This window comes from Artibeus jamaicensis, unplaced genomic scaffold, assembly GCF_021234435.1.
Source record: "Artibeus jamaicensis isolate MK-2021 breed Jamaican fruit bat unplaced genomic scaffold, CSHL_Jam_final scaffold_1689, whole genome shotgun sequence".
Taxonomy (NCBI): Eukaryota; Metazoa; Chordata; class Mammalia; order Chiroptera; family Phyllostomidae; genus Artibeus; species Artibeus jamaicensis.
Window position 1 is genome coordinate 12241011 of NW_026522029.1, and position 24365 is coordinate 12265375.

General features: G+C 48.9%; 1 protein-coding gene across 3 annotated transcripts in view; it reads right to left on the reverse strand.

Moving 5' to 3' along the window:
* CDC14A (cell division cycle 14A) overlaps positions 1-24365 on the reverse strand; it is a 101756-nt gene that overhangs the window by 40652 nt on the left and 36739 nt on the right. For all 3 annotated transcript variants that reach the window (XM_037152957.2, XM_037152958.2, XM_037152956.2), the window contains exons 5-7: positions 17065-17144; positions 4282-4348; positions 2249-2311 (exon numbers count right to left, since the gene is read on the reverse strand). In XM_037152957.2, the coding sequence (XP_037008852.2) occupies positions 2249-2311; positions 4282-4348; positions 17065-17144 (210 nt within the window). The remainder of the gene's footprint in view (positions 1-2248; positions 2312-4281; positions 4349-17064; positions 17145-24365) is intronic.

The following is a 24365-nucleotide window of genomic DNA, read 5'->3' on the forward strand; positions in this document are numbered from 1 at the left end:
CAGTTTCAGGAGAGTCGCCAAGGGGAACGCCCCACCAGGGTCAGAGGACAGAGGCGAGGCTGCTGGTCTGAAGACGTCTGGAGGGCCAGAGACCCAACGACACTTCAGGAGGAAGAAAGCCCCGTGGGACACTTCTCAGGAAACATTCCCCGGGTTGAACCGATGTGACTGCTGCCCCAGCAACGGCTGTGGGAGCGCGGTCCGTCTGTCCACATGGCAGCTGCAGCCCGGAAGGAACCCGGCTTCCTCCCCTGCGGGGCCTTGCAGTGGTGGGGCCCACGGCACAGGATCGCCCCAGGGACACGCTTCTAATAGTTCCCAGAAGAGTCAAGTCACACGGGAGACACACCTCCACAGGCCCTCCAGGTGCTCGGGCAAGGCCACATGCCTGCCTTCTAGAAGGTGCTTGACCCCAGTCCTGGGGCAGAAACTCGCATTTTTCTAATTCCGCAGTCCCTGAACAAATGAGAGAGCCGACCGAACAGCATCCAGATTACATTCCAGTTTGCTGTACAAGCCCTGATCCAAAGCGAAGCCTTGAAATGCCATGCCCTGGGGTTCAACGCCAATGGCCCCTGGTGCTGGCCTCGGGCAGCACACTGAGAGGAGACCTTGTCGTTCTCAAGGTCCCTGTGAAGGGGCAACCTGTGGAGTCCACCCCACCTGGTCAGGCTGACAACGCGCTGACTGACTGCGTCGCCGATGTCCCCAGGATGGCTCGTCCACCTGGAGACAGACTCTGTCCATACGTTAAACTAAACTGGCGTCGCGGGCAAGCCCCGGTTGAAGGTGACAGTATCTAGCCATCCAGGTTGCCAATCGCTGGTTTAGGAAAGAAGAAGAAAAACGCCTCACCCTCACAGAGATGTATGGGTGGTAATGAAAGAAATGTCATTTCAAAAAGTTGTCCACCGCAGTCGGTTTTTCCCTGGGGTGTCAGCGCAAAATCAGAACAGGTTCTTAATTAACACGCCTCGGCCTCTTTCTGTTGAAAAGTAGTTACTTTTAACACATTACATAAATATCTGAAAATGGGCTATCGTCCTCAATTAGTCGTTGTTGTCTCTCGTATTCGTCATCCTTCCATGGATGACGGTCCACACCTGGAAGCCGCCGTGAGCAGGCAACGCCCCCCCCACGTGCTGCCCCGGAGCCGCTTCTTTGCCTTCCTCTCCGGCTCCCGCCCCCGCCAGGAGTGGGGCGCTGGCCCAGACAGGACGGCTGGCCTCCAGGTTCTGCTGTGAGCTCGCCTGTGTACAGCCAACCCAGGAGCGGCTCCAAAAAGGCAAGCCTTCTGGGGAACAGCGGAAAGCCTCATTCTGTGTTGTGTTGTTTTGTGAACAACCAAAATCTTCCCTGGTTTTCCCTGGAGCAAAAGGTCCATTTTTATTTTTTTAAGTGAACGCATCAGCAGTTAGATTTCACAGGAATGGCTGCTCTTAGTTCTCAAGTTCTTTGAGAATCCCTTAAAAAAACCTGTTGGAAATGTATGACTGTTTAGATACGGACTCTTTGCAGAGTCTTCTGGACCATCACCTAGGAAACAGTTTCCGGGTCCTCCCCAGCCTATTGGCCAGAATGAGATCAGTGCAAACATGGAGACTGAGACCGAACTCGGGAAGATGCCTTTGGTTATCAATTCGTAACACAATGTGCCCTTGGTGAGTCACCTGAACACCGAGCACCGGCCTGGGAGACCTTAGCCCAAGCCTTCCACACAGAGCAGGGCCTCGGAGGTCCGCAACATCCCCGTACCGGATGGCCTTTGCCGAAACCCTGCACAGCCACACGGGCGAGATGCCGCACAGAAGCTGTGGGACGGCGTTGTGGGAAAAAGCCGGGCCACCTCTTACAGCTCGGCAAACGCAGCCAAGTTTCCAATAAACTTCGCGCCGCCAAAATATTACAAGGCGCGAGTCCGCTTTTGTCTTCAACGGAACCCGAACTTGAAAGCAAGAGTAACTTACAATTGCACTGCCAAACTGCACTTTAAAATTGTTTTTCTCATGACAGTGGAAGGTAACTGTCCATAAAGATTTGATGAAAGAATATACACAGATATACAGCATTTTCCGAAACTCAAATGAAGGCTCCTGGTCAAAGCAGAAAAACGAATATAGAAAATTCCAGAATGATCGCTTCTACCAGCTGCTCAGGTGCAACACCTGAGTGTTAGCAGACAGTGGGGGGGGGGGAACAATTTAATCAACATATGATTATCTCTTATAAAAAATTAAATTGTACAAACCTCATAGTGTTCGTATTCATCCACATCAAACGTCTCAAAGTCGAAAAACCCATGCTGTAATCCCTGAAAGCAGAGTTTGAGTTAGTGTTTGCACACTCAACTGGCAAGGGTTCTGCCATTCCCCAAACTCCCACTCGTAAATGGTGCTCACTGACTGCATGGAGAACATGGGGGACCTTCGGTTTGTAAATGTTTCTAAAAATCAGCTTCTAACATCAGTTGTTTTGCTTTGTGGCTTTCTTACAGGGGGGACGAAACACTTAGCAAACTATGAAAATATGCCCCACAAAATACATCTCGAATTAATTTACATTATTTTGTGTAAAATTAATTTATGTCTACAAAGTGCAACATACTAGCAAATTTATAGTTCAGACCTCTTGAGGCCATACAATTAATTAATTCATACCTGACCATAACAGAATACATAATAGCGATTTGCTTTTCAGATAGAAGAAAATCAAAAATTCTTAGGATGGTTCATCTTCCTTTTGTCATTAATGAGATATTTAGAAAAAAAGGCTTTTTTTTTTTACTTAACAGGCCCTTATTTGTCCCTAAAACTCTACGTGGAAAGACGTAAGGTGAGAGCTTCCAACAGAGTAAAGCTGTACTTGATGGTCTCACGGTTTAGAGGGAAGAACCGATACGCCCAACAATGCAAAGAGAAAGTTGACACTCCTTTTTGTAACGAATGACTTAGAACTTTTAAAAACTACCTGGCCTACTCAGATATGCTATTTCTAAAAGAAGCAGGGTCCTTTATAAATCATACAGGTTACAAAGAATGCAAAAAGCACAGTTACTTTGAAAAGCGACATGAGAAAGTCACTAAAAATGGAAGAAACTGTTAAGCCAGGCTCCCAGACAGCCGTCTTTGAAATACTTTAGAGACCAGCGTTCTCCAAAGTGCCGATCACGGACCAGCTGCAGCAGAAGCACTGACGGTTATAAGCAGCATACAGGTGTCTAGGCCTCATCCCTGCACCAGAGGCCGCAGGTGGGGAGGGTGGGGGCAGCAGACCGGCATTTTTAACCTGCTGTCTTAGGGGGGTTCTCCTGAGTGCTAACCGCTGCCAGACGGGTGCAGACAACTCTCCCAGAACAGGCGGAACGACTCCACTCCTCCGTCCGTCCCATTCCAGAGACATCGGTGAGGAATGGGCGACTGCTGGGCGACCGCTTTCAGAGTCTGCGCTTGTGCAGGTCTCTGTGGGTAGGCCCCGCACACACGTGACCACGCTTCTGACGCCGCCAGTGCAGAGCGACCAGAAAGACGAGCTTCCTGGAGATGCAGAGCAGCGGCCGCGCCCGTCTCAGTCCTCAGGAGGTTTGGCGCTCCCTGCCACAAAGATCACGGGGCGCGCACCCCACAGAAGAGGCATTTGAGGGAATTGTGCGTCAGCTGCTTAGAGACAGGTTGGGCGACCTAGAGGGTCCTCTGAAACCTCATCTACACTCAGGCAAAATAAACCCCAACGGCCGATGAAACAAGAAATTTACCCAAGACCAAGTGCCTTCCCTCTACAGCAGGACGGATGCCACGGATTTCCACGTCAAGTCGGCAGTTACCATGACCACAGGGGGAGCACTTTCTAAATTTCACAGGTGTCATACGAGAAATGGGCTGGGCCAGATGGCGGGAGAGGCAAAACAACGATGACAACAATGATGACGACGATGATGATGATAAAAACAGAATTACCTGTTCCCCCAGGCATATTTTTAAATGCTATGATTGTGGGTTATGTGTTGGGTACTATCTCCATAAAGCCTCTTAACTGATGTTTCAGGAAGCATGTGTTGGTGGTATTATTTGCAAGGGGTGGACCAGAGGGCCTTAATAGTTTTTAAATTGGAAGAAAAGTGTTTGAGAAGTACTTTATAGCTTTACAAAGTTCAAATTCACTTTTTGAAAGCTGAGACAATAGCACTGAAGTCCCACCAGCAGCACGCAAAGACAGTGGCGTCATTCCTTTTCCTGTTTGTAACACCCCGCGTCACCCACAGCAGGGACAGTTGTCACTCATTACCTTTCTGATTCCCTGCAGGCAGTCGAGGATGGTGAGGTTGTAAGTGCAGTTTCCGAAGGAAGCATCCCTGCAAACACACACACACAGAAGGTTACGGTTAAACACGGGTATTTCCACATTAAAAGACGCAAATACCCAAGTCGGCTGCACAAATGCTCGTGTGGCCTCTCAGCCAGGGACACGGTAGACCATGGGACACATGAGGACCTGCGAGCTAAGTGCACCGAACTCCCCTGCAGCGGCTGTGCCCCGGTGGGCGGAATTCATCAGGAAGCACGTGGAAGAGCTCACACTCTGGGGCCAGACTGTCTCTGTTGCAAGTCCGACCGGCTGGGGCCTCGGGCAAGTGACGTGACCTCTGAGTCCCAGTGTCGTCCTCTGTGACATGAAGACACAGAGAGCAGCAGCCGTTCACGGGACCGGTGCCGCTCGCATTTATGAAGTAGGACGTCCTTCACGCAGTGCCCAGCAGAGGAAGCACTCAATGAGCACGATGGCCACTATTATTATTGTTCCTCGTAACCAACAGCACTGGACTCTTTGATTAAGTAAGACAGAGGTGCCAAATACAACTCTGAAAATTCGAAGGGGGTGCAGGTCAACAGAACCTCGCAGCTATTTTCATGGATTAAAGGGCATCTCCCCAACCCTCCCCCCCCCAAAACAAGGACACAGTGGTTGTGCTTCCGGACGGCCTCCCCTGGGACCCCTCCCACCCGAGAGTTCCCAGCGCACCATGAGGGGTTCTCTCCAAAGGGGTGGGGACCTGCTGCCCCCAAAGCCCAGGGCTTCATCCTTTATTTAAGTTTTCAGAGCAACTCAGCAGACCTGCTTTGGGCAACGTAACACTGAAGTATCAAGTTCAGGTCAGTTAAGCAAGAACTGGCACCGGAGCTTTAACACTAGCACCGTGCCAAGGTGTCCACAGCAAGAAACTTGACCTCGAAGCTCTCAGTCTCCCTGCCCAGCCCCCACTGCTGACCCGAAGGGACAGAGCTGTCAGGGACCAGAGATGACAAGCCGGTCCCAGGGCAGCAGGGGGGTGGGGCTGGCGGTGTCCCGCGGGGAGGAAATGACCTCTGAGGGCTTTAACATAATAATATAAAACTGAGTGTTACATCACAACCAGCCCAGGTAACTTGAACCCAGGGCTGCTAAGCCATGAATTAAAACGCAACTTCAGCATCCTCGAGTTTCAGCATCCCGATCGATGGCCTCGTGTGCAAACATTAAGTCCGCAAAGCAGCTTGACAGAAATGTCTCCTAAGCCCTGAAACTTCAAAGTTAACCCAGATAAACAGCAGGGTTGCTCTAGACCCCTGTCCGATGGCCAGAATTCATCCGTTTAAAGCCATTGGGATGCATGAGTCAGTGAAAAGCAAAATAACCCCTTCTTCATATACCTTGTAAAGACATTAAACATCTATCAAGAAGCAAATACGAATGGACCACACCAAAGAGAGAGTATCTGAGGGCCTAAGACAAGACACCAGTGTGTGTGAATCACTGCACAGTCGCTTGTGGGCACTTGCTCCCGTGGGGTGGGGGTTCAGGGTCAAGGTCTTATCTGTACCAAGGACCCGTCAGCAATCTGAGGGACCCTTTTCTCAGCATAAGTTTCAAATGCACGAAATAAAATACAAAGGAATAGCAGAAGATTCACTCGATTAAATTTAAAGTTAAGAAAGTATTAAGAAAAAGCTTGTGCTACAACAATATGTACTTTTGTATTACTGTGCTACACAGCAAGGCGTAGGGATAGGTCTGACAAGGGCCACAAAGAAGAAAGAAACGTAAATAGTATCTAAAGATACAAGCAACAGCTGTGGTGGAATTACAAGTGTCTACGACAAAGTCACAGTGTTCTGCCGGGACAAAGTCGTGGGTGCTGCTAATGCTGCTGTAGTTCATGTCCAACATTTACGACTGACTGTCATCCCACAAGGTTTGTGAAAATAAAGATAATCCTATTTTGTCACCCCAAATGACTAACTCGCTTATATTAGCTCCACAGACACTAGATTAAAAACTACTCCTTCAGGAAAGAAAAGGGAATAAAACTTTTGCATTTAAAAAGAAAATACTCTAAGATTAGCAGGTGTTCTCCATTTCCCCCAGCCTACCTCCCCACGCCCAGACGCAGCTACACAAACTCACAGATGGCAGTTGTCAGAAAACCCCAGGCCCAGCCTTCAGACTGTCTGCAAAGCACGGGAAGACTGCGCGCTATCTCTTGTCCAAGCAAAGCCACACACTCACTAGGGACTAAAAAGGGAGCTGGTGGCCCGAGGGAGCAGATCTGGGAGTTAATATGGCACCTGGCTGAACTGGGGCCCTGACGCAGTCAGGCCGGCTGGTCAGATGGGCCCACGCTCACAGACCGGAATATGTGGTAAGGCGAGCGAAACCCATTCAGTCACACTCTCGGGACCAGGAAAAAAGGTGAGACACCTTTTTCAAACACCTGCACTGCTGGGTCATTCAGAGGCGTCAACACATTTAATCCTCAAGACAGTCGTGAGGCCAGCAGGTCCCGACACCTGCCCCAGGCTGGGCAGGGGAGAGAGAAATGGCTCACTGGTGGCCTCCGGCTCAACATCGTCAAAGGACAGGAACTGGAAAGTGAAGGGCCGCAAACACCTGTGACATACTTTTGGGGGGAAGAGAAAGTACAGGTGGCAGATGAACCCAGGTATTTACCAGAACCTCACTTAAAAAAATAATTTTAAAAAGCCTTTCTTTGCCCTGGCTGGTATAGCTCAGTGGATTGAGCACGGGCTGCAAATTAAGGGGTCGCCGGTTCGATTCTCAGTCAGGACACACGCCTGGGTTGCAGGCCATGTTCCCAGTAGGGGGCAAGTGAGAGGCAACCACACATTGATGTTTCTCTCCCTCTCTTTCTCCCTCTCTTCCCTCCTCTCTAAAAATAAATAAATAAAATATTTTGTTTTTAAAAGCCTTTCTTTTTTTGCCCTAGCTGATGTAGCTCAATGGATTGAGCACAGGCCTGTGAAGCAAAGGGTCACCAGTTCGGTTCCCAGTCAGGGCACATGCCTGGCTTGCAGGCCAGGTTCCTGGTAGGGGACCCATGAGAAACAACCACACATTGATGTTTCTCTCCCACTCTTTCTCCAAAAAAATAAATAAAATATTTTTAAAAGCTTTTTTTTAATGGAATTCAACAAGGTCAGAGAGAATGAGAGTGTATACCATAGTGATAAAAGTCTGAAGCCCAGAAACCAGGTGAGTGGCCTAAGAAGGCCAAGAAACTGAAACCCAAGGTGAAAACCGCAGAATCGACCCAATTAACACGAGATAATTCTCCGAAGGCTCAGGAAGGGCCGCGCTGGGCTCCTCCGGAAGCGGGACGTGACTGTGGCGACGGGCGGGGCTGTCGCTAACGCCGTTGAGGGAGCAACGGCACGCAGGACGACTTGGGCAGATGAGGTCGCTGGAATTTTACGTTTAGTTTTATGTTTTGCATATATTTTGCTGCAAAGACGTCAAAGAGAAATTACACTTAAGGAACAAAGGGAAAGGGTTCGAGTCATCTTGCCCCAGAGCTGAGTGAGAGTCGACGGCGGAATCTTCAGAAATCCCGAGTCCACAGCAGCACCGGCAGGACGGTGCTCACGCCATGGGCGCCAGCAAACGCTCTTTCTTTCCCTCGCCGGGTGACCAACACGCCGCTGCTAAGAGCCTAAGAGGCCACTCGGCACCTAGCAACCTTGTCCGTGGTAATAAGGAGATGAAACCAGAGAGGAAAGGACATGTTTACACAAAACAGTAAGAAAACATTGCTGGTAATGAGCCTGTTTGGAAAGAAGAACAGAGGCAAGGTGCTTACAATGTGAAGACCACACTGAAGAGTCCAAAAGAGCCAATGACAGAGAGCGGGGGTGACAGTGGTCCACAGTGGTCCTGATGCTGTGATTCTCTGTAACTTATCTGGGTGGCAACTGTTAGGATATTTGCAAACACCTGCACAGCCACAGGGTGGGAAGGGTCTCAGAAGGCATCTTTAGCATCCTCCCAAGCAGTGAGCTAAATCCCATCCACCCCACCACCACGGCACCATGAGCTTCTGAAGGACAAGGAACGTGACCTTGAAGTCTGGGTGCCCAGAGGCTAGTACAGAGCTGGGCACACTTCTAGTCTGTAGATGCTGAATGAATGAATGAACAAATGGATAAATGAATGAATGGTCATCACCAGGAGATCATTCAATTTACGCCTGAACAACTCTGGTGGCTGGGAACCAGTGACCTTTCAAAGCCAAAATTACATAAAACAATCTTTCATCATAAACAGTGAATAACAACAAAAACATAATCTGAATAACTGCTGACCAAAGGAACTAGAATGTCAGCCGCAACAGAAAGCTGCACGTCATTTTAAAATATTTTCATAACCATGTTAAAATAAAAAGAAACCAATTATATTCACTGTAATGTGTTTCATATAGTCCAATATATCTGTAATAGTACCACTTCAGCATGTAATCAACATAATTATAAATAAAATTTTTATATTGAGTCTTTAAAATCCAATGTGCATTTAAAGTTGCAGTCTGTTTGAGTTTTGGCTAAACCAACTCCAAGGGGCTCAATAGCCATTTCACTAGTACTAGACAGTTAAGCCCGGGACTGTGTATACTGTATGGACACTGGGGACCGAGCCCTGCCCCAAAGTACTTTCCCCAATTGTCCGAAGTACAACTGGCTCCCAGGCTCTGGCCAAATCCTTTGCAAAGATAAAAGTCATACTTAAGAGCATCGAATAAGAGGCATTCAATGAAATGCCTACGTTCATTAATGTCAATGAGTACAGTCTTGCTCCAAACCGCCTTTCCCACCGAGGCCGGCTCCTGCACTCACCCTAACAAGCACAAACAGCCTGGCACCGGCCTCCCCAGAGGGCTCGGTGACACAGGGACCGTGAACACAGGACCAGAGAGAACAATCTGAGCCAGTTTTCACAACTCAAGCTACGTGGATTTACTGGGTCATGGGGACCGGAACAGTTGTTCCTGTTATGAAATTTTATATAAGGTGGTGAGCAGCTGCTTGCTCACCAGTTTCACAAGCAAATTCTGATGAAGAGTCTGCTCTTCCCGGTGATTCAAGTTAGCCAATCCGACCCACCATTGAGAATGGGCTCAACAGTTTGGACTGGATAAGCCACCTGTGGCCACCCCTCAGGAACCTGGCACCTCCCACTATTCAAAACTCATGCAGACTTTCCCCCCCCCAATGTAACGAGCATTAAAAGCAAAGATTTAGGGAAGATTCACAGGCACAGGACCCCAAAGATGAACACCAAGAAGCCGAGAGGCAGCCGACCGTCACAGAGAGAAGTTGGGAAGGAAAGGAAAGCCTTCAGAGGGCATAACATAAATTTCACTTCTGCATTTTTGATACTCAAGAGAAAAACGTGGCAAGGAGAACCTTCCCTCTGAAGTGCAAAGTTATTTGCTAAATAAACTGCCAAAATTCATAGCATCACATGTCAGCGAACAAACACCTTGTTCAGCGCTTTCCGGAAAGAGATCTGTCTTCTTGTGACATCTACCAGCCCATGTTTACTCCGCTGTGGAAGAATCAGGGAGCAGCTCGAAGCCGAGCTGTGAGTGGTAGACCCCTCTGTGCCTTTGTCAGGGACTCACAAGTTCAGGCTTGCCCAGAGGACCAAGGTCACCGAGGAGGAGACTTCCCGGCTGAGAGTCAGCCCCGGTGTGAGACGGAGCTCGGCAACAAAGGTCACCAAGGGTTGTCCGTACACACAACAAACCCTCCCTCACACAAAGGTCTGGGTCCATTTCGGTGGCAAATGCCAGGAAGGGGCTGCTGGCGGGGGGTCTGTTGGAGGTCGCCCGGCTCATGGCAAATAAAATACCACCCCTTGATCAACCATCCATTTCCAAGGCTCTCAGGAAAAAGCACAGAAACAGTTCCACAAACGCCAGCATGTTTACTCTAATCCCAAGCGATGTGGACAGGTGTTCTAGGGTGTTTCGGAGGCAGAGTTCTGCCAGGTGTTTAACAGAAACTCGGGGGATGGGGGGGGGCTCAGGATGAAGCACTTTGGAAAATTCCAAGTCGAGCAAAATTAGACTGGTCGCTTTACCAGTCAAAAACACTCAGAATCTTAAAAATAGGAGTGTGTTTTGTACATCTCCAAGACAGAGCTCCCAACTTATTTGATCCCTGACTGTTGGGGAAGCGGAGCACAATAGATCATAGAGAGCTGCCATGCTCAGCCCTGGTGACAAACTGCACTCACGTAGACGGTTTTCACAACACCCAATTCTATCAGAATTTCTGGGAAGAGAACCCAGGCAATGACATTTTTTTAAAGCTTCCCAGACTTTTGAAAACCAAGGACGGGAACTAACAGATCTTTGGGGAAACATGGGCCTATGTAAATTCTGCCATCTTCTCCCAGCCAAAATAAAACAGCCAGAACAAAAATGCATTCCTGGGCCCACCCAGGAAGAGGTCGGCCCCTCACCCCACCCTGCTCCAGCGACCCAATAAAAACCGAACCACTAAACTAACAATTGGAGAGACAACAGCCAACCTTCAACCAGGCTTCTTCCACTCGATGCCGGAGCCGCCCCCCTGTCCACCGCGCCTCGGCCCCCAGCCACTACGCTTCCTACCACCCTCTCCGCCTTTGTATGCACACCTAGGAGCCTGGGTTATTTCTTGTCTGCGGAGCTTTAGTTCCCATTTAATTTTATACATCACAGGGATATTGGGTTTCGGCACATTGATGAATCACCATCGATCCCAAAACAATGTACCAAGCTGCCACATAGGGGCCAATAAACCGAGAGTGCTAATGAATTCAAAAGCACCACAAGACCTAAAAGAAAACCGGTGTGGTTTAGACCAGCTACCTCGCCCACGTTCTTGTGCGACGGAAGCATTTTCACAAACACCGTTTTATAAACACCCAAGAATGCAGATGTGAACACCACTGCCAGCAGCGGCCAGGACAGCCACCTGGTCTCTGGGGACGTCAGACAGGCTGCGGTTCGCGTGGCCTTGCGGAAGGCTAGAAGTTGGGCGTGCATCAAAGGGAGAGGACCTGACGTGATGCCTGCCGGGCCCGCCCATCCAGACTCTGCTGGCTCGGACCCCAGGACTGAGAGGCCCACGTTCCCTCGAAGGTCAACTGCCAAGTCCGTGCTAGAGATAGAGGGAGTCAAAGAAGCAAAGAGGTGAACAGCGCCCAGTTCCTCTCGTTTTCAGCTGAAGTGACTCTTGATAAGTACATTGTCTAGCTTAGTACAGTTGTCAACACAACTACTTTATAATTAAATGGGACACCCTGATACTGACATGGAACCACACCCTACTGGGTGTCACACCGAGCCAGAACTTAAACCTTCTCTGAAGCCCACAGTACTTAATGGAATCACAAGTACACAATAAATGGGGGGGATGGGCAAAAGGGGTTAAAAGGCACAAACTTCCAGTTACAAGATAAACAAGGACTAGAGGCACAAAACACAGCATGGTGGCCGCAGTGAACGCTGCCATCTGGGACACCCGACAGCTGCTGAGGGACTAGCCCCCCAAAGCACTCATCAGAAGGGAGACCGCTGTTTGCCGCTCTATGAGGTGGCGGGTGTTTGTGAACCTTGTGGTGGTGATCTATGCAGGTATGACAACTAGCTATGCTCTCCCCAGGGTCTCCGCCCTGGAAGGCTATGCATGCAGCCCGACACAGAATCGAAAACGTACTTAAAACCTTTTTCTTTAGCTCGTCGGCTTTCATTAGTGTTTGTGTATTTAATGTGTGGCCCAGAGATGCCAAAAGGCCAGACACCCTGTGTGTACACCTGAAACGTATACAGCATCCTATATCGATTCTATCTCAGGAAAACTGGGAAAGAATAGGCAGTCGAGTCACCCAAATCTTTTCTTTAATTCGCCCCATTTTGAAGTGCTTTTTAACTAAGTTCACAGAAAGCTATAGTTTACTTTTTTAAAATATATTTTATTGATTGATTATGCTATTACAGTTGTCCCATTTCTCCCCCTTTATTCCCCTCCACCCTGCATACCCCTCCCACCCGCATTCCCCCCCTTTAGTTCATGTCCATGGGTCATACATGTAAGTTCTTTGGCTTCTCCATTTTCTATAATATTCTCAACCTCCCCATCTATTTTGTACCTACCATTTATGCTACTTATTCCCTGTACCTTTTCCCCTCTCTCCGCCCACCTCCTCTCCACTGATAACCCTCCACGTGATCTCCATTTCTGTGATTCTGTTTCTGTTCTAGTTGTTTGCTTTGTTTTTGTTTTTGCTTTAGGTGTGGTTGTTAATAACTGTTTGTTGTCATTTTACTGTTCATATTTTTTTATCTTCTTTTCCTTAGATAGGTCCCTTTAACATTTCATATAATAAGGGCTTGGTGATGATGAACTCCTTTCATTTGACCTTATCTAGGAAGCACTTTATCTGCCCTTCCATCGTAAATGATAGCTTTGCTGGATAGAGTCATCTTGGATGGAGGTCCTTGCCTTTCATGACTTCGAACACTTCTTTATAACCCCTATCGCCTGCAAGGTTTCTTTTGAGAAATCAGCTGAGTCTTACAGGAACTCCTTTGTAGGTAATTGTCTCTTCTCTTGCTGCTTTTAAGATTCTCTCCTCATCTTTAATCTTGCCTAATGTAATTACGATGTGTCTTGGTGTGTGCTTCCTTGGGTCCAACTTCTTTGGGACTCTCTGAGCTTCCTGAACTTCTAGGAAGTCTATTTCCTTTGCCAGATTGGGGAAGTTCTCCTTCATTATTTGTTGAAATAAGTTTTCAATTTCTTGCTCTTCCTCTTCTCCTTCTGGTACCCCTATGATTCAGATCTTGGAACATTTAAAGATGTCCTGGAGGTTCCTAAGCCTCTCCTCATTTTTTTGAATTCTTGTTTTTTCATTCTGTTCTGGTTGAATGTTTCTTTCTTCTTTCTGGTCCACACTGGTGATTTGAGTCCCAGTTTCCTTCCCATCACTGTTGGGTTCCCTGTACATTTTCCTTTATTTCACTTAGCATAGCCTTCATTTTTTCCTCTATTTTGTGACCATATTCAACCATTTCTGTGAGTATCCTGATTACCAGTGTTTTGAACTGTGCATCTGATAGGTTAGCTCTCTCTTCATCGCTTAGTTGTATTTCTTCTGGAGCTTTGATCTGTTCTTTCATTTGGGCCATTTTTTTTTGTCTTGGCGCACCTGTTATATATAAGGGGCGGAGCCATAGGTGTTCATCAGGACGGGGCAATCTCGTGGCTGTGTTGTGACCCAGTATGTGGGGGAGGGTCCCAGAGGGAACAGTGCCTCTTGCTCCGCTCTCCTCGGACTTTCAGTCACTTCACCCACTTCCCACAATTAAACCGGGCCTTTCTGGTGCTGATTCCTGGACGGTGGGCTTGTGTACGTTCTAGGACCCTGCGGGTATCTCCAACGAACTCTCCTGTGAGGCTGGGAGTTTCTCCGACCGCCGCAACCCCCCACAGGTGTTTTCTGTCAGAGGTTTGAGGCTTTATTTCCCCCCTGGAACCCTGGCTTGTGGGTCTGTCTCGCTCCCTGGTTGTTCCTCCTGGTTCATCTGCACATGAATGTGGGACCACCTGGTCCTCCAGCCACAGCCTCACCACGCATCTCTCCACCTGGCTGCCCATCTCCGCCCCTCCTGCTGGTCTGGGTTCTTCTTCTTTAATTCCTTGGTTGTCAGATTTCCATACGGCTCGAATTCTCGTTGTTTTTTTGTTTTTACATTTGTTGTCATCCTTCTTTTGGTTGTGTGAGGAGGCACAGTGTGTCTACCTACGCCTCCACCTTGGCTGGAAGTCCGGCTTGCTTTCTCTAATTTAAAATTTTTAAGGATAAATCTAAATAGAAAAACTCAACCAGAGAGTCCTTTCGGTTCTAACGATGCACCTACACCGCAAACGTCATGGTGCCCTCGTGTGCCTCTACCTGGCCTGCTGCCTTCAGGCAGACGACCTGTGCTGTGCAAATAAAAAACCGCAGCACCCAAAACTGGCACCTGCACGGCTTCTCCCGCTTCATCCTCACAGGGAAAGCATTCGGGATCTCAGCCCTAACATATCCTCCAGTCCCCAGTTCCAGGGCGAAACCTCCACCCTCCATGTTCCCGTCGCATTTACCTCCTCGCTCTAATCAAGCACCATGATCACTCACCAACCTACACACTTACAAACCATGCACTGAGCTCCCTGGGGCGGCCACCTCGTCATCCTACTCATCTCGGGACCCAGGAGACTGTCACAGTGACTGGCGCAGAGGAAGCAATAAATAAATGAACACACACACTATTCTCTGGCACACGATGAGAAGAGCCCGATGCGGCCCTCAAGAGAAGAGTTAGCCATGCGTGGTGGAGAGTCAGCCACTCCAACGAGTCATCGCAACACAGACATTTGCTTCGGTGGCAGAAGGAGCACATGTGACAGGTGTCATCTCTCCTTTTCCCTCCCCTACCCCCCCAGCCCCTCTCCCTCTGGTCGTCACCACACTGTTGTCTGTGTCTATGAGGTTGTTGTGTCTTCGTTTTTGCTCAAGTCCCTCACCTTTTTCTGAAGATGATTCCTGAGGCCACTGCCCTGGCCTGAGCCACAGACTAACTAACACCAACTCACATCTTAATACTAGAGAAACTTAAGTTTCTTTCATCAAATCCCGGCAAACTCGCAGTATTATCTTTCCCACTAAATCATAAACACATTGCCGTATATTCTGCCTCCCACGTGTGGCTTGTGAAGAGTCTAGATGTAGAAATGCAGCTAAATATAGACACAACTCCTGGGGTCTTGAAAGACACAGAGCTATGTTCAAGGTCAACCTATCAACAGGAAATAGGTGCATACGCCAAGCACAAACGCCTCATATTTACATTGGACATGCTTTTTTCATATGAGTAGCTTTACCAAACAGATTACAAAACTCTCCTTATGTCTAACAACAATCCTGTCATTTTCTTTATAATACTGTCTGAGTGTCTTTCTTCTAAAATACACCTGAGACCATGGGAATTAAACAACGACAATTAAAACGATAGCAAACTACCTGAAGCTCTACCTGTCAGAGACGGGTTACATGTATTCCTGAACACGGTACAGAAATAAGACGGAATGAGGAAGGAAGCTGTCTATTCACGAATACAAAAAGACAGCCAAGAGGAGTTATGTGAGAAAAATCAGGGTGCAGAACAGTATACGCGGTGTGCTGCATTCTGTGGTACAAATGGGGAGACTAAGAATGCATGGCTTTATTTGCTTATATGCACATACAGAAACTCCAGAGACCAGAGAGGAAATAAACCAACGCAGAAGTTCAAGGAAGGACTGGACAGGCGAGAATCAAGGGTGAGAGGAAGCATGTTCACTGCAAACCTTCTTATACTTCTTGAAATTTTTAAACTTTGTTAATGCGTTTACACTTTCAAACATCTACATAAAAACAATTTGGAAACACAGACTACACCTGTAATAATTATGATTTAATTCTATATTAAGTAGTAATAACTTTTGTACTATCTTCTTTTCATTCTGATTTTCTTAATTATCCAGAAACTCAGGAAACAAATTACTTAGCATAGATAAGCTAAAAATATAATCTTGCTTAATAACCTGTCATTTTTTTTTGCCTGCCCTTCAATAGCTAATTAGCTCATACTCCAGATTTTGGGGGGATACTTCCTCTCATTGCTTTACCCCCTGATTTTGCAGAGATCAAGTAAAGGGGGTGCAGTCACATCCATCCCCCCTCCCCACCCTGGTACCATCCCCCACCCCATGCCTAATAATACCCCCTCCTGTGGTCTGAGAAACAGAGGTAAGAATCCCTGGAACCCTGAGGGGTTCCATCTTAATTCATTCATTGAAATATTTACTAAAAACACTTTTAAGTGGCAGGCACTGAGGTGCACGCTCTGAGCTGGCAGGACAGTAAGGGGGACGGACCAGCAAAGGGGCCCCTGGATCCCTCTGCTCCCTCCTTCCACTGTTGCTGGGAACTATGACCATCGGAAACAATTAGCAGTCCATGTGCGTGTCCGTCTGGACGCACAAATAAGCCAAAAAGGCAAAAACACTGTGATCCTTCACAGCTCTATCAGAGATGACTATCATGCAGGCTTCAATGTATTATGTTCCCTTCTACTTTTTAAACAGCCTCAAATTTACCCAAAGTTTTAAAAGATCTTCAGGTGACATTTACAACACCTTCTTTCCCAAGAGAGGAATGAAAAGACAGCCTTCCTCCCTCAAGACGAAAGCTAGATGTGTGGGCCAAACAGGGGACTCGGGGCTCCCACCCAGTGTCTGCTTCTGGGAAGACACTCAGAGGGTCTTGTTCTACATCCCCAGCCCCTGACATTCGGTCAGAGCCCACCCACAGCTCCGGAGAGGAGGGAATGAATGGACAAATCAGCGATGTAGATTACAAAAAGCTAACAAATCCGGACATGGTTATTAGCTCCTACTTCAGGCACCCTTTGTGCTTCAGCTGTCAAGATATAGAGAGGACTCAAGGGAGAAATTAATTCCTAAAAAGAGAAAAGTTGTTTTACTCTTACTGGATAGGGAGAGGAAAAAAACTCTGCAAAAAAAAAAAAGGAAATAATAAAAACTTCCACCTCATTTCACGCCATAGAACATAAAACAATGAAAAAACACAATGGCCCCACTGTAAAGCAGCCCGCCATCTGGCCAGGAGCTGCAGCCCCGGCTCGAGAGCAGCCAGCTGTACCTGAATGGAAGGTAGGGGGGGTTGGAGCCAGACAGCAGAGCTCGGTAGGCTTCTTCTGGCGTCTTCTTCAAATAGATGACCTGCGACAGATAAACAGCAACACTTAGAACACCACCAGTGAAAGACAGGAGGCTGTACGACTCACCAAATTTGCATGTCACCCCTTCCTCTCTGAGGGGCAACTGTCACCGGCGATAAATGTGAATCTTTAAGACGGCGACCACGCTGCCCAAGCTTCCCTCTTGGCCTTTGGACAGGTGAGAGCTCTGAGACCGAAGGCAGGCACACAGAGGCCGCCCAGGGCTGTGTTCCAGGCGCAGGCGCAGGCGCCCCTGCAGGGCCTTCCCATCTGGGGACTGCACGGCTGCACCCCCACGGTGGCCCTGTGTGCTCGCTGAAGACCAACGTGGTCCCGCCACCCTGTCCTTCACAGGCAGCCCACCGTGAGGCAAGGCAGGGCTCGGTGAGCACTGGAAGACGTCTGTCTGGGGGTGGGCACAGCCGCCACGGGAGGCCTCCTGAGTTCTCCACCTGCGCTGAGGACTGCCCGGCTGCTCTCTGAACGCTCAATAAAATCACAATGAAACGGTGCAAAGGCACACAGCGGAGGGCACCGCCGGACAGATTCCCTCAGCTCTTGACAGCAAGGAGACTCGAATCCCCAGGGTCCAGCGGGACACGCCAATCCTGGAGTCAACAGAAGGGGCCCGCCCCACCGGCCTGTGGCTTCCATGGGATCAGCACGCTGGCTCTCGGGCTGTCTCGGGGCCTGGCACCCCTCAACGGAATTTACGTTCTTGCGGGGCAAAAACAGCGATTCACAAAGATCAACAGTCTGCGTTAAGTGCTGAGAAGGAAGCAAACAGCGTCCTGAAATGAGAGTCGGAAGGAGCTGCTTGAGGTTGGGAGTTGGGAGGGTCTCTTTGAGACACGGGGGTAAAATGCGCAGGGCGGGGGGAGACGGTTGGCTGCCCACGGTGACGAGCAACAGCAATGGTGGGAGACCCTGCTGTCATCGCCAGTGCCATTTCCTGCTTAATTCTGGCCCCGGCCATCAGTCCTTCTCCTCTCCAGTCTGAATCAAACATGACTCCCAGAACCGCCTGCCCCGAGACTTCTCAGCATTCCTTCCCTCTCAGGCCCGACCACAGAGCCACGCGAGTTTCCACGGCGAGAATGGCAGAGACCAGTCCTTACGAGGCAGGGCTTCCCTGCATCCAGTTCCTCTGAGCTTCAAGCTACTCCACTAGCAACGTGTTACACGTATTTAATGATTAGTAACGTCGGGACTAGCAAACACCTCAATTTTGAATTCTCTAAAGAGAGAAAACTAAATGGAACATGTGAAAAATGCATCTGCCTTGCCCGCGACTGCTCCACCTCTGTCTGACACATAACCATGAAGGTCTGATCAAGGAAACGCCACCCAGGCGACTGTCACAGGAAGCAGAGACAGCACAGAAGAGGCCCAGACTCAGCAGAGGCAACCTCCTAGCTGGAGCTGCAGCTCAGATAATTCCCCAAGATCCGTTACACCAACCCTAGCTGCGAACATCATTTTCAGGGCCCAACATTGAAAGAGGGTTTCGTTGGGCCCCAATGGGCAGGTTACATAACGTAAGTGCAGCTGGTTGTCACGCAGTCGTATTTCCAGGCTACAGATGTGCAGTGTCGGGAAGCTGGCGGCGCCTGCTACAGGGACAGCGGCATGGAGAAAGCTTCTGTGCTTGGTTTGCATCATTAAAGCTTACACCCCAAAGTCTGCGAAGCGGAAGGTCACTTCCCACCTCGGGAGCAACGGCACGGACACCCGTGTGTCAGGAGGAAGCCCTCCTGCAGGGAGGCGGGCGGCCGCCCAGGTGAAATGCTGCTTCCCAGGGGCTCCCCACGGGGCTCCGCTCCTGTGCTTACCTGCATGACTGAGCACGCATGACCCGTGTTCTCACACTGTAAGAGGAGAGCCTTTGTTTTTATTTTTATCCCGGTGCTAAATGATTCATAGGTGCAAAGTGAAACCCCACAGAGGCCATGCAGATTCCAGGAGGACTCCAGGGGGCAGGTGAGTGCAACGACCTTTCACAACCTGAGGACGGGCGCGTGGGCGAAGGCTGGGGATGTGCCCCCGTAAATGAGGACACGGCTGAGGGCATGCACACCGGGGTCTTCGAAGCACCAGACCCCACGCGTCCAGGAGAAATGCCTCGTGGAGGCTTGGGCCAGACCTTCTTAGATCTGTCTGCTATTGAAAAGAGGAAGGGACGAGGCCGATGAGGCCAGGTGAGCGCTCAGAAGGAAGGCCACCCTGAAGCCTCGCTGCAGCAGAATCTGCAGCTCAGGAAGGTAAGGGACCTTCCAGGCCGCCCTGCTGCACTAGGAGGGCATCAGAACCCCAACACACATGTGACTCCGAAGCCACGGAAATCCCCCGCGTCACGTCGGCTTGAAGATTCAGAGACATTAGAAGCACCAAACCTGGAAATAAAGAACCCCACTCTTCCAAACCCCTATGTGCCACCTGACTTTGAAAATTAGGTGACTTCCAACTGTCGACAGCAGCCATGTCTGAGCAACAGGGGCTGGTGGGGAGGAGGGGCCGGAGGGGGAGGAAGAGTCTCTTCTTCCCATTTCCATCATCCCCACATTCCTTGGATTCTGTACAGATGCAGAGTAATTTGTTTTTTACATGTGGAGGAACTGAATCTGTTATGAAATGTTAATGTATACTCTTTCTAAACATAAAATCTATATTTACTTAACACTCAAAAATGTATTACCAGAGCCCTGGCTGCTGTAGCTCAGGGGATTGAGTGCGGGCCTGCAAACCAAAGGATTGAGGTTCAATTCCCAGTCAGGACACATGTCTGAGTTGCAGGCCAATTCCCAGCAGGGGACGCATGAGAGGCAACTACACATTGATGTTTCTCTCCCTCTCTCCTTCCTTTCCTCTCTAAAGATAAATAAATAAAATCTTTAGAAAGAACTACTCTTTTAAAAAATTGTTACCAGTCTAATATTTCAAAGAATATTTTCTCAAGAACATTGATTTCAAAGCATCTTTTAAATATCCCAATTTTCCTTCTCTGCTTCTCAGAAGGAAAAAAAGGAGTGATGTGCCGTCTTCCCTGGTCCCGAGATTAGCATCAACAAACCCAAACGGGTAGAATCTTCCCGGACTCATAACTAATGGACATAACCATGGCCCTTTGCACAGGGCTGGGTGGTGCCAGGCCAACTGGTCCCCGAGACAGTGAGCATAGGCACCCCTTTAACTTCTCGCCCACAGGGAGTCCTAGATACTCTCCCCAGAGAACAGCACTTGGCATACACTGTCATATGTTTAACCGACTGGGAGTCAACCAATCAAAGTGAGTCCTTTTTGCTCAACTTTGATGCCAGCTACCAAGGACCCAAATAACTCTTAAAGGGCCAGCATCCTCATACACACATATGGCAATTACGAATGTTTTCTTTGATAGCATAATAAAATTACAGTACTACAAGCTAACCAGCCAGCAGAATGTATGTTCCCTTCACTGAATTCACCATCTATCAGCTCCCACGTCAGCCCCATGGAGGACCGTCTGCTGACATTTCTCTTTAAATAGACAATCTCTCTTAATTTCGTGTATTCTGAAGTGTTTCATATCATTGCAATCACTGGGAAACCAGTATCACTTGCCAGTATCATAGTGTCCACACATAAGTGAGTGTTACAATTTTTAAGAGAACTACATAACTCTTCAAAATGCAAAAATGTTTGTGCTCACCACACACGGTGAAGCCATGTGACCAAGTGTGGACTGGTTTTCCAGACAGCAGATCGATCTGGTAAACTAAATGCCATCCTCTTAGAATTAATGGGCAAACTCTTTCCAATCAAATCCTCCCCAGAAAGCCCGGCCAGGGGGCCAACCCTTCACCAAGACAAGGCGCCAGCCTAATTTCCAGTGAGTTTGTCCTTGTGCCTTAAGTAAACCCCAGCCACTAGCCTGGACTCCTCACCATTCCCTGTAAGTGCTCAACGCCTTCTGGCATCTGAGGGCCCTTCTGGACCATTCTCCATACTGTTACCGCCACTGTGAAAATCCTTCCTACTTCATTTGCCCTAACCCAAGCATTGCCCCCATAATGCCTTTCTTCTCCAGCTCAGAAACCCCTCCCCTCACTCATTGACTTTAGGAGTGACCATGACCATGACAATGACAGTAAAAAAACAAAAAGGGACATAGCACACACCAGGTGCCAGGGACTATTCTAAGCACTTCACATAATCTGGCTCGGATGTCCTCAGGGCCACCCTGAGTTTCCATTATTCTCCCAGTTTCCGTCTGACACACCAAATGTTCAAATCAGTTGCTCAAGGTCACCCGGAGTCAGGCAGCCTGGCTCCCAGACACACCCCCAGCCACTTCCTGACCGGGCCACACAGCCCTCCTGGGATTATCTTCCTTCACCCTCAGGCAGAAAGCTCCTGGGAGGGCAGCGACCGAGACCTGCAAACCCTCATGCGTTTCCCAAGGCCTCCAGCCAGGGAGACGCTCGGGACACAGAGGCGTCACAAGTGACTGCGGACACTTGCAGGGGACCAAGTGTGCGTCCACCCTGGAGGGTGAATTCCGTTTCATTATTTTTAAATCCTGTCCCAGCCGTAGTGAAAATGCCCGGGGCAGCTAATGAAATCAACTTCCTGAGCCAGTGGTCTGAGCACATCACTGGGCGTAGTCGATTCTTCCATGATGTGCTGAAAGGCTGTAAGCAAGAGATCTGCATCCTCCGATAGCAAGGGTTCCCAGCGCAGGTGCGCGGCTGGCCCAGACTCTCACCCGCCCACCTCCCCAGGCCTGTCCTGCAGCTGCACTCGGCCACTCCCAGCCCCTGCTAAGAGGCAGGAAGCTGGAGGTGGAGCAAAAGTCCCTAAAGATCACCGGGCAAGTACTTAACGAGGGCAAAGTCTGCAGCCTCGACAGGAAGCTTACACTCAGTGCCAGCCAGGTCTCCTACGGGGGCTGGAGACTGGATGGGCCATGAAGGACCAGACGGGACCCGAGCCTTCCTGGAACCCTGGTAGCGTTAGAGGGCCACCTCCCTCCGTCACTCTGGCAGGCCAGCCCTCTTTGGCAACCTGCTGAGACCAGGCTCCTCCTGCTCTTTTTGCAACTCTTCCCTGGGTCTGTCGCCACGTTTCTGTGGCTACTGCGGTCAGTCTGCCCGACTAGGCTGCAAGTCTGAGCGCAGGACTTCTGTCTTCTGTGTCACGGGACTCTGCACTGTGCCGGGGCCATAGCATATACCCCCAAAACGGACGGTTGTGTGAACAGGGAGAAAAGAGGAGCATCATGTGTGACAAGCTTGACAGGGACCACCTATCTGTAGGGAACACCAGAGTCCACAGCCAAGATGCCCAGGTTCAAGTCCAGCCTCCTCCTTTTATGTATGGGCTGAATGACATTAACTCTGTTTCCACTTCCTTACTGTGAAGAGGGGACGATATTTCTAACCGGCTCCTAAGGCCGCCTGTCAGGGAGATTAAAATAGTTAACAATATACGTAAAGTGCTCAGACTTGTACCTAGCACATTACTCTTCTACAGCCAGGGACCACAGAAAGGAAATAAACTTGGGTCCCCACATGTTTCTGCCTCCTTGTCACCCTGTGTCATTGTGAGTCTGGACCCTGTCAGTATTTCTGACGCCTTAGCCCTCAACACTGGCTGTGTGTACAAACATCAAAACACGAGATGGTAAACATCCCTATGCTTACCTGCCAACTCATGGACCATCATGTAGCTCAGCCTTCTCATTCTATTTTTTACAATGATTTTTAGGGAGAGGGAGGAAGGAGGGGAGAGAGAGGAAGAGAGGGAAATATCGACCTCTCCACCCATTCTCTGGCAACCTTCTTTTTATTTATTTTTTACTTTATTCCTTTACCTTCGTTTTTATTGTGTTTTTCCATTTCCATTTGTCCCCCTCATACTGTCTTCCTCCCTCCCCTTCTCCCCAACCTTCTCATTTTAAAGTACAGATGCCGATCTTACTCTCCACTCTGCCTCTTCAAACAGTCCCCTGAGTTGCCTGGTGCCCGAGCCTCAACAACCATAAAATCCAGGCTCAGGCCCATTTGTCACATTGATTGTGCAGATACCAGCCGGGGGAAGAGGCCCGGGTCTCCCTGCAACAAAGCACGTGTACTCAGCAGACAGCCGACGCCCTGCCCATTTTTCCTTCCATGAACGTCTCATAAACAGAAGAGAAAGGTGACCTGGCCGGGTCTGCCTTCAGGACAGGACAGTGAGCCACAGAAGCCCGCACAACAACCATCTATAAAAAAACACTATGAGATAAGATACTCCGCCAAGAATTAAAACAAAAAAATTTAAAGTCTCTTCCGTAGCTCCCAAGACTTTGGTTCTCAGACTTCTTAAATGTCAGGGCACTTAATTTATAAACCGCTTTTTCCTGAAGGCAGCATTAAGTCTCCATTGTCATGCACAAGCACCAACAAAACGTTTAACTTTATTATTTTTAGCAACATTTTCCCTCTTAATCATTCCCTCCCATTATAACCAGTGACTGCAAAAACAATTCTGTATTCAACTTAAAAGCTTTAAAAATTTTTTTGGAAAAAGGCAAACAATTTCCAAGCCCACGTTTCTTCAAATGAGTCTACTTTTGTTCCAATTGCTTGTGGAAATAAAATAAAATGTGCAATGTTAAGCAATCACTTGCGACTTGGAGAGCTAAGTCACATTACAAACCAGAAAGGCAACGAATGTTGAAAACAGCCTATATTTTATTCGGTCTATTTTAAATCGCTTGTACTAAACAGACTAATTAATTAAACTAGAACAAGAATGAATGCATCCTGTCTCCGGGAGTCCGTAACTCACTGTCAAAGAAGGCAAGTCATTCTTCCTGCTCTTCAAGTTTGGAGTCTATTGTAAATCACAGGTTACCAGGCCTGCGAAGTCCACAACAGTGCCTCTGCTTAATAAATATGGAGGCCACGCTCATTACAGAGTGAGGCGGGCCTGGTGCCCACCCTCCTCCCCCTGGCTTATTTCTGCCCTAAAAATACTTAACCGTCACCTGGCGTCCCTACAAGAACAAGGTCTGGAAATGGGACGTCTGCTCCCAAATACTCTCAGGTGACGTCTCTTTCCATATTAACTTGAATTTGGGACTGGATACACAGTGGACGGGGTTCTATGTGTTGGAGGGTTGGTTTAGAATAGAAGTGCTCTCCCCACCACTCCCGTGGGCGGAATTCCAGCCAAGCCCTGGGAGCCCTCGGACGCCCAC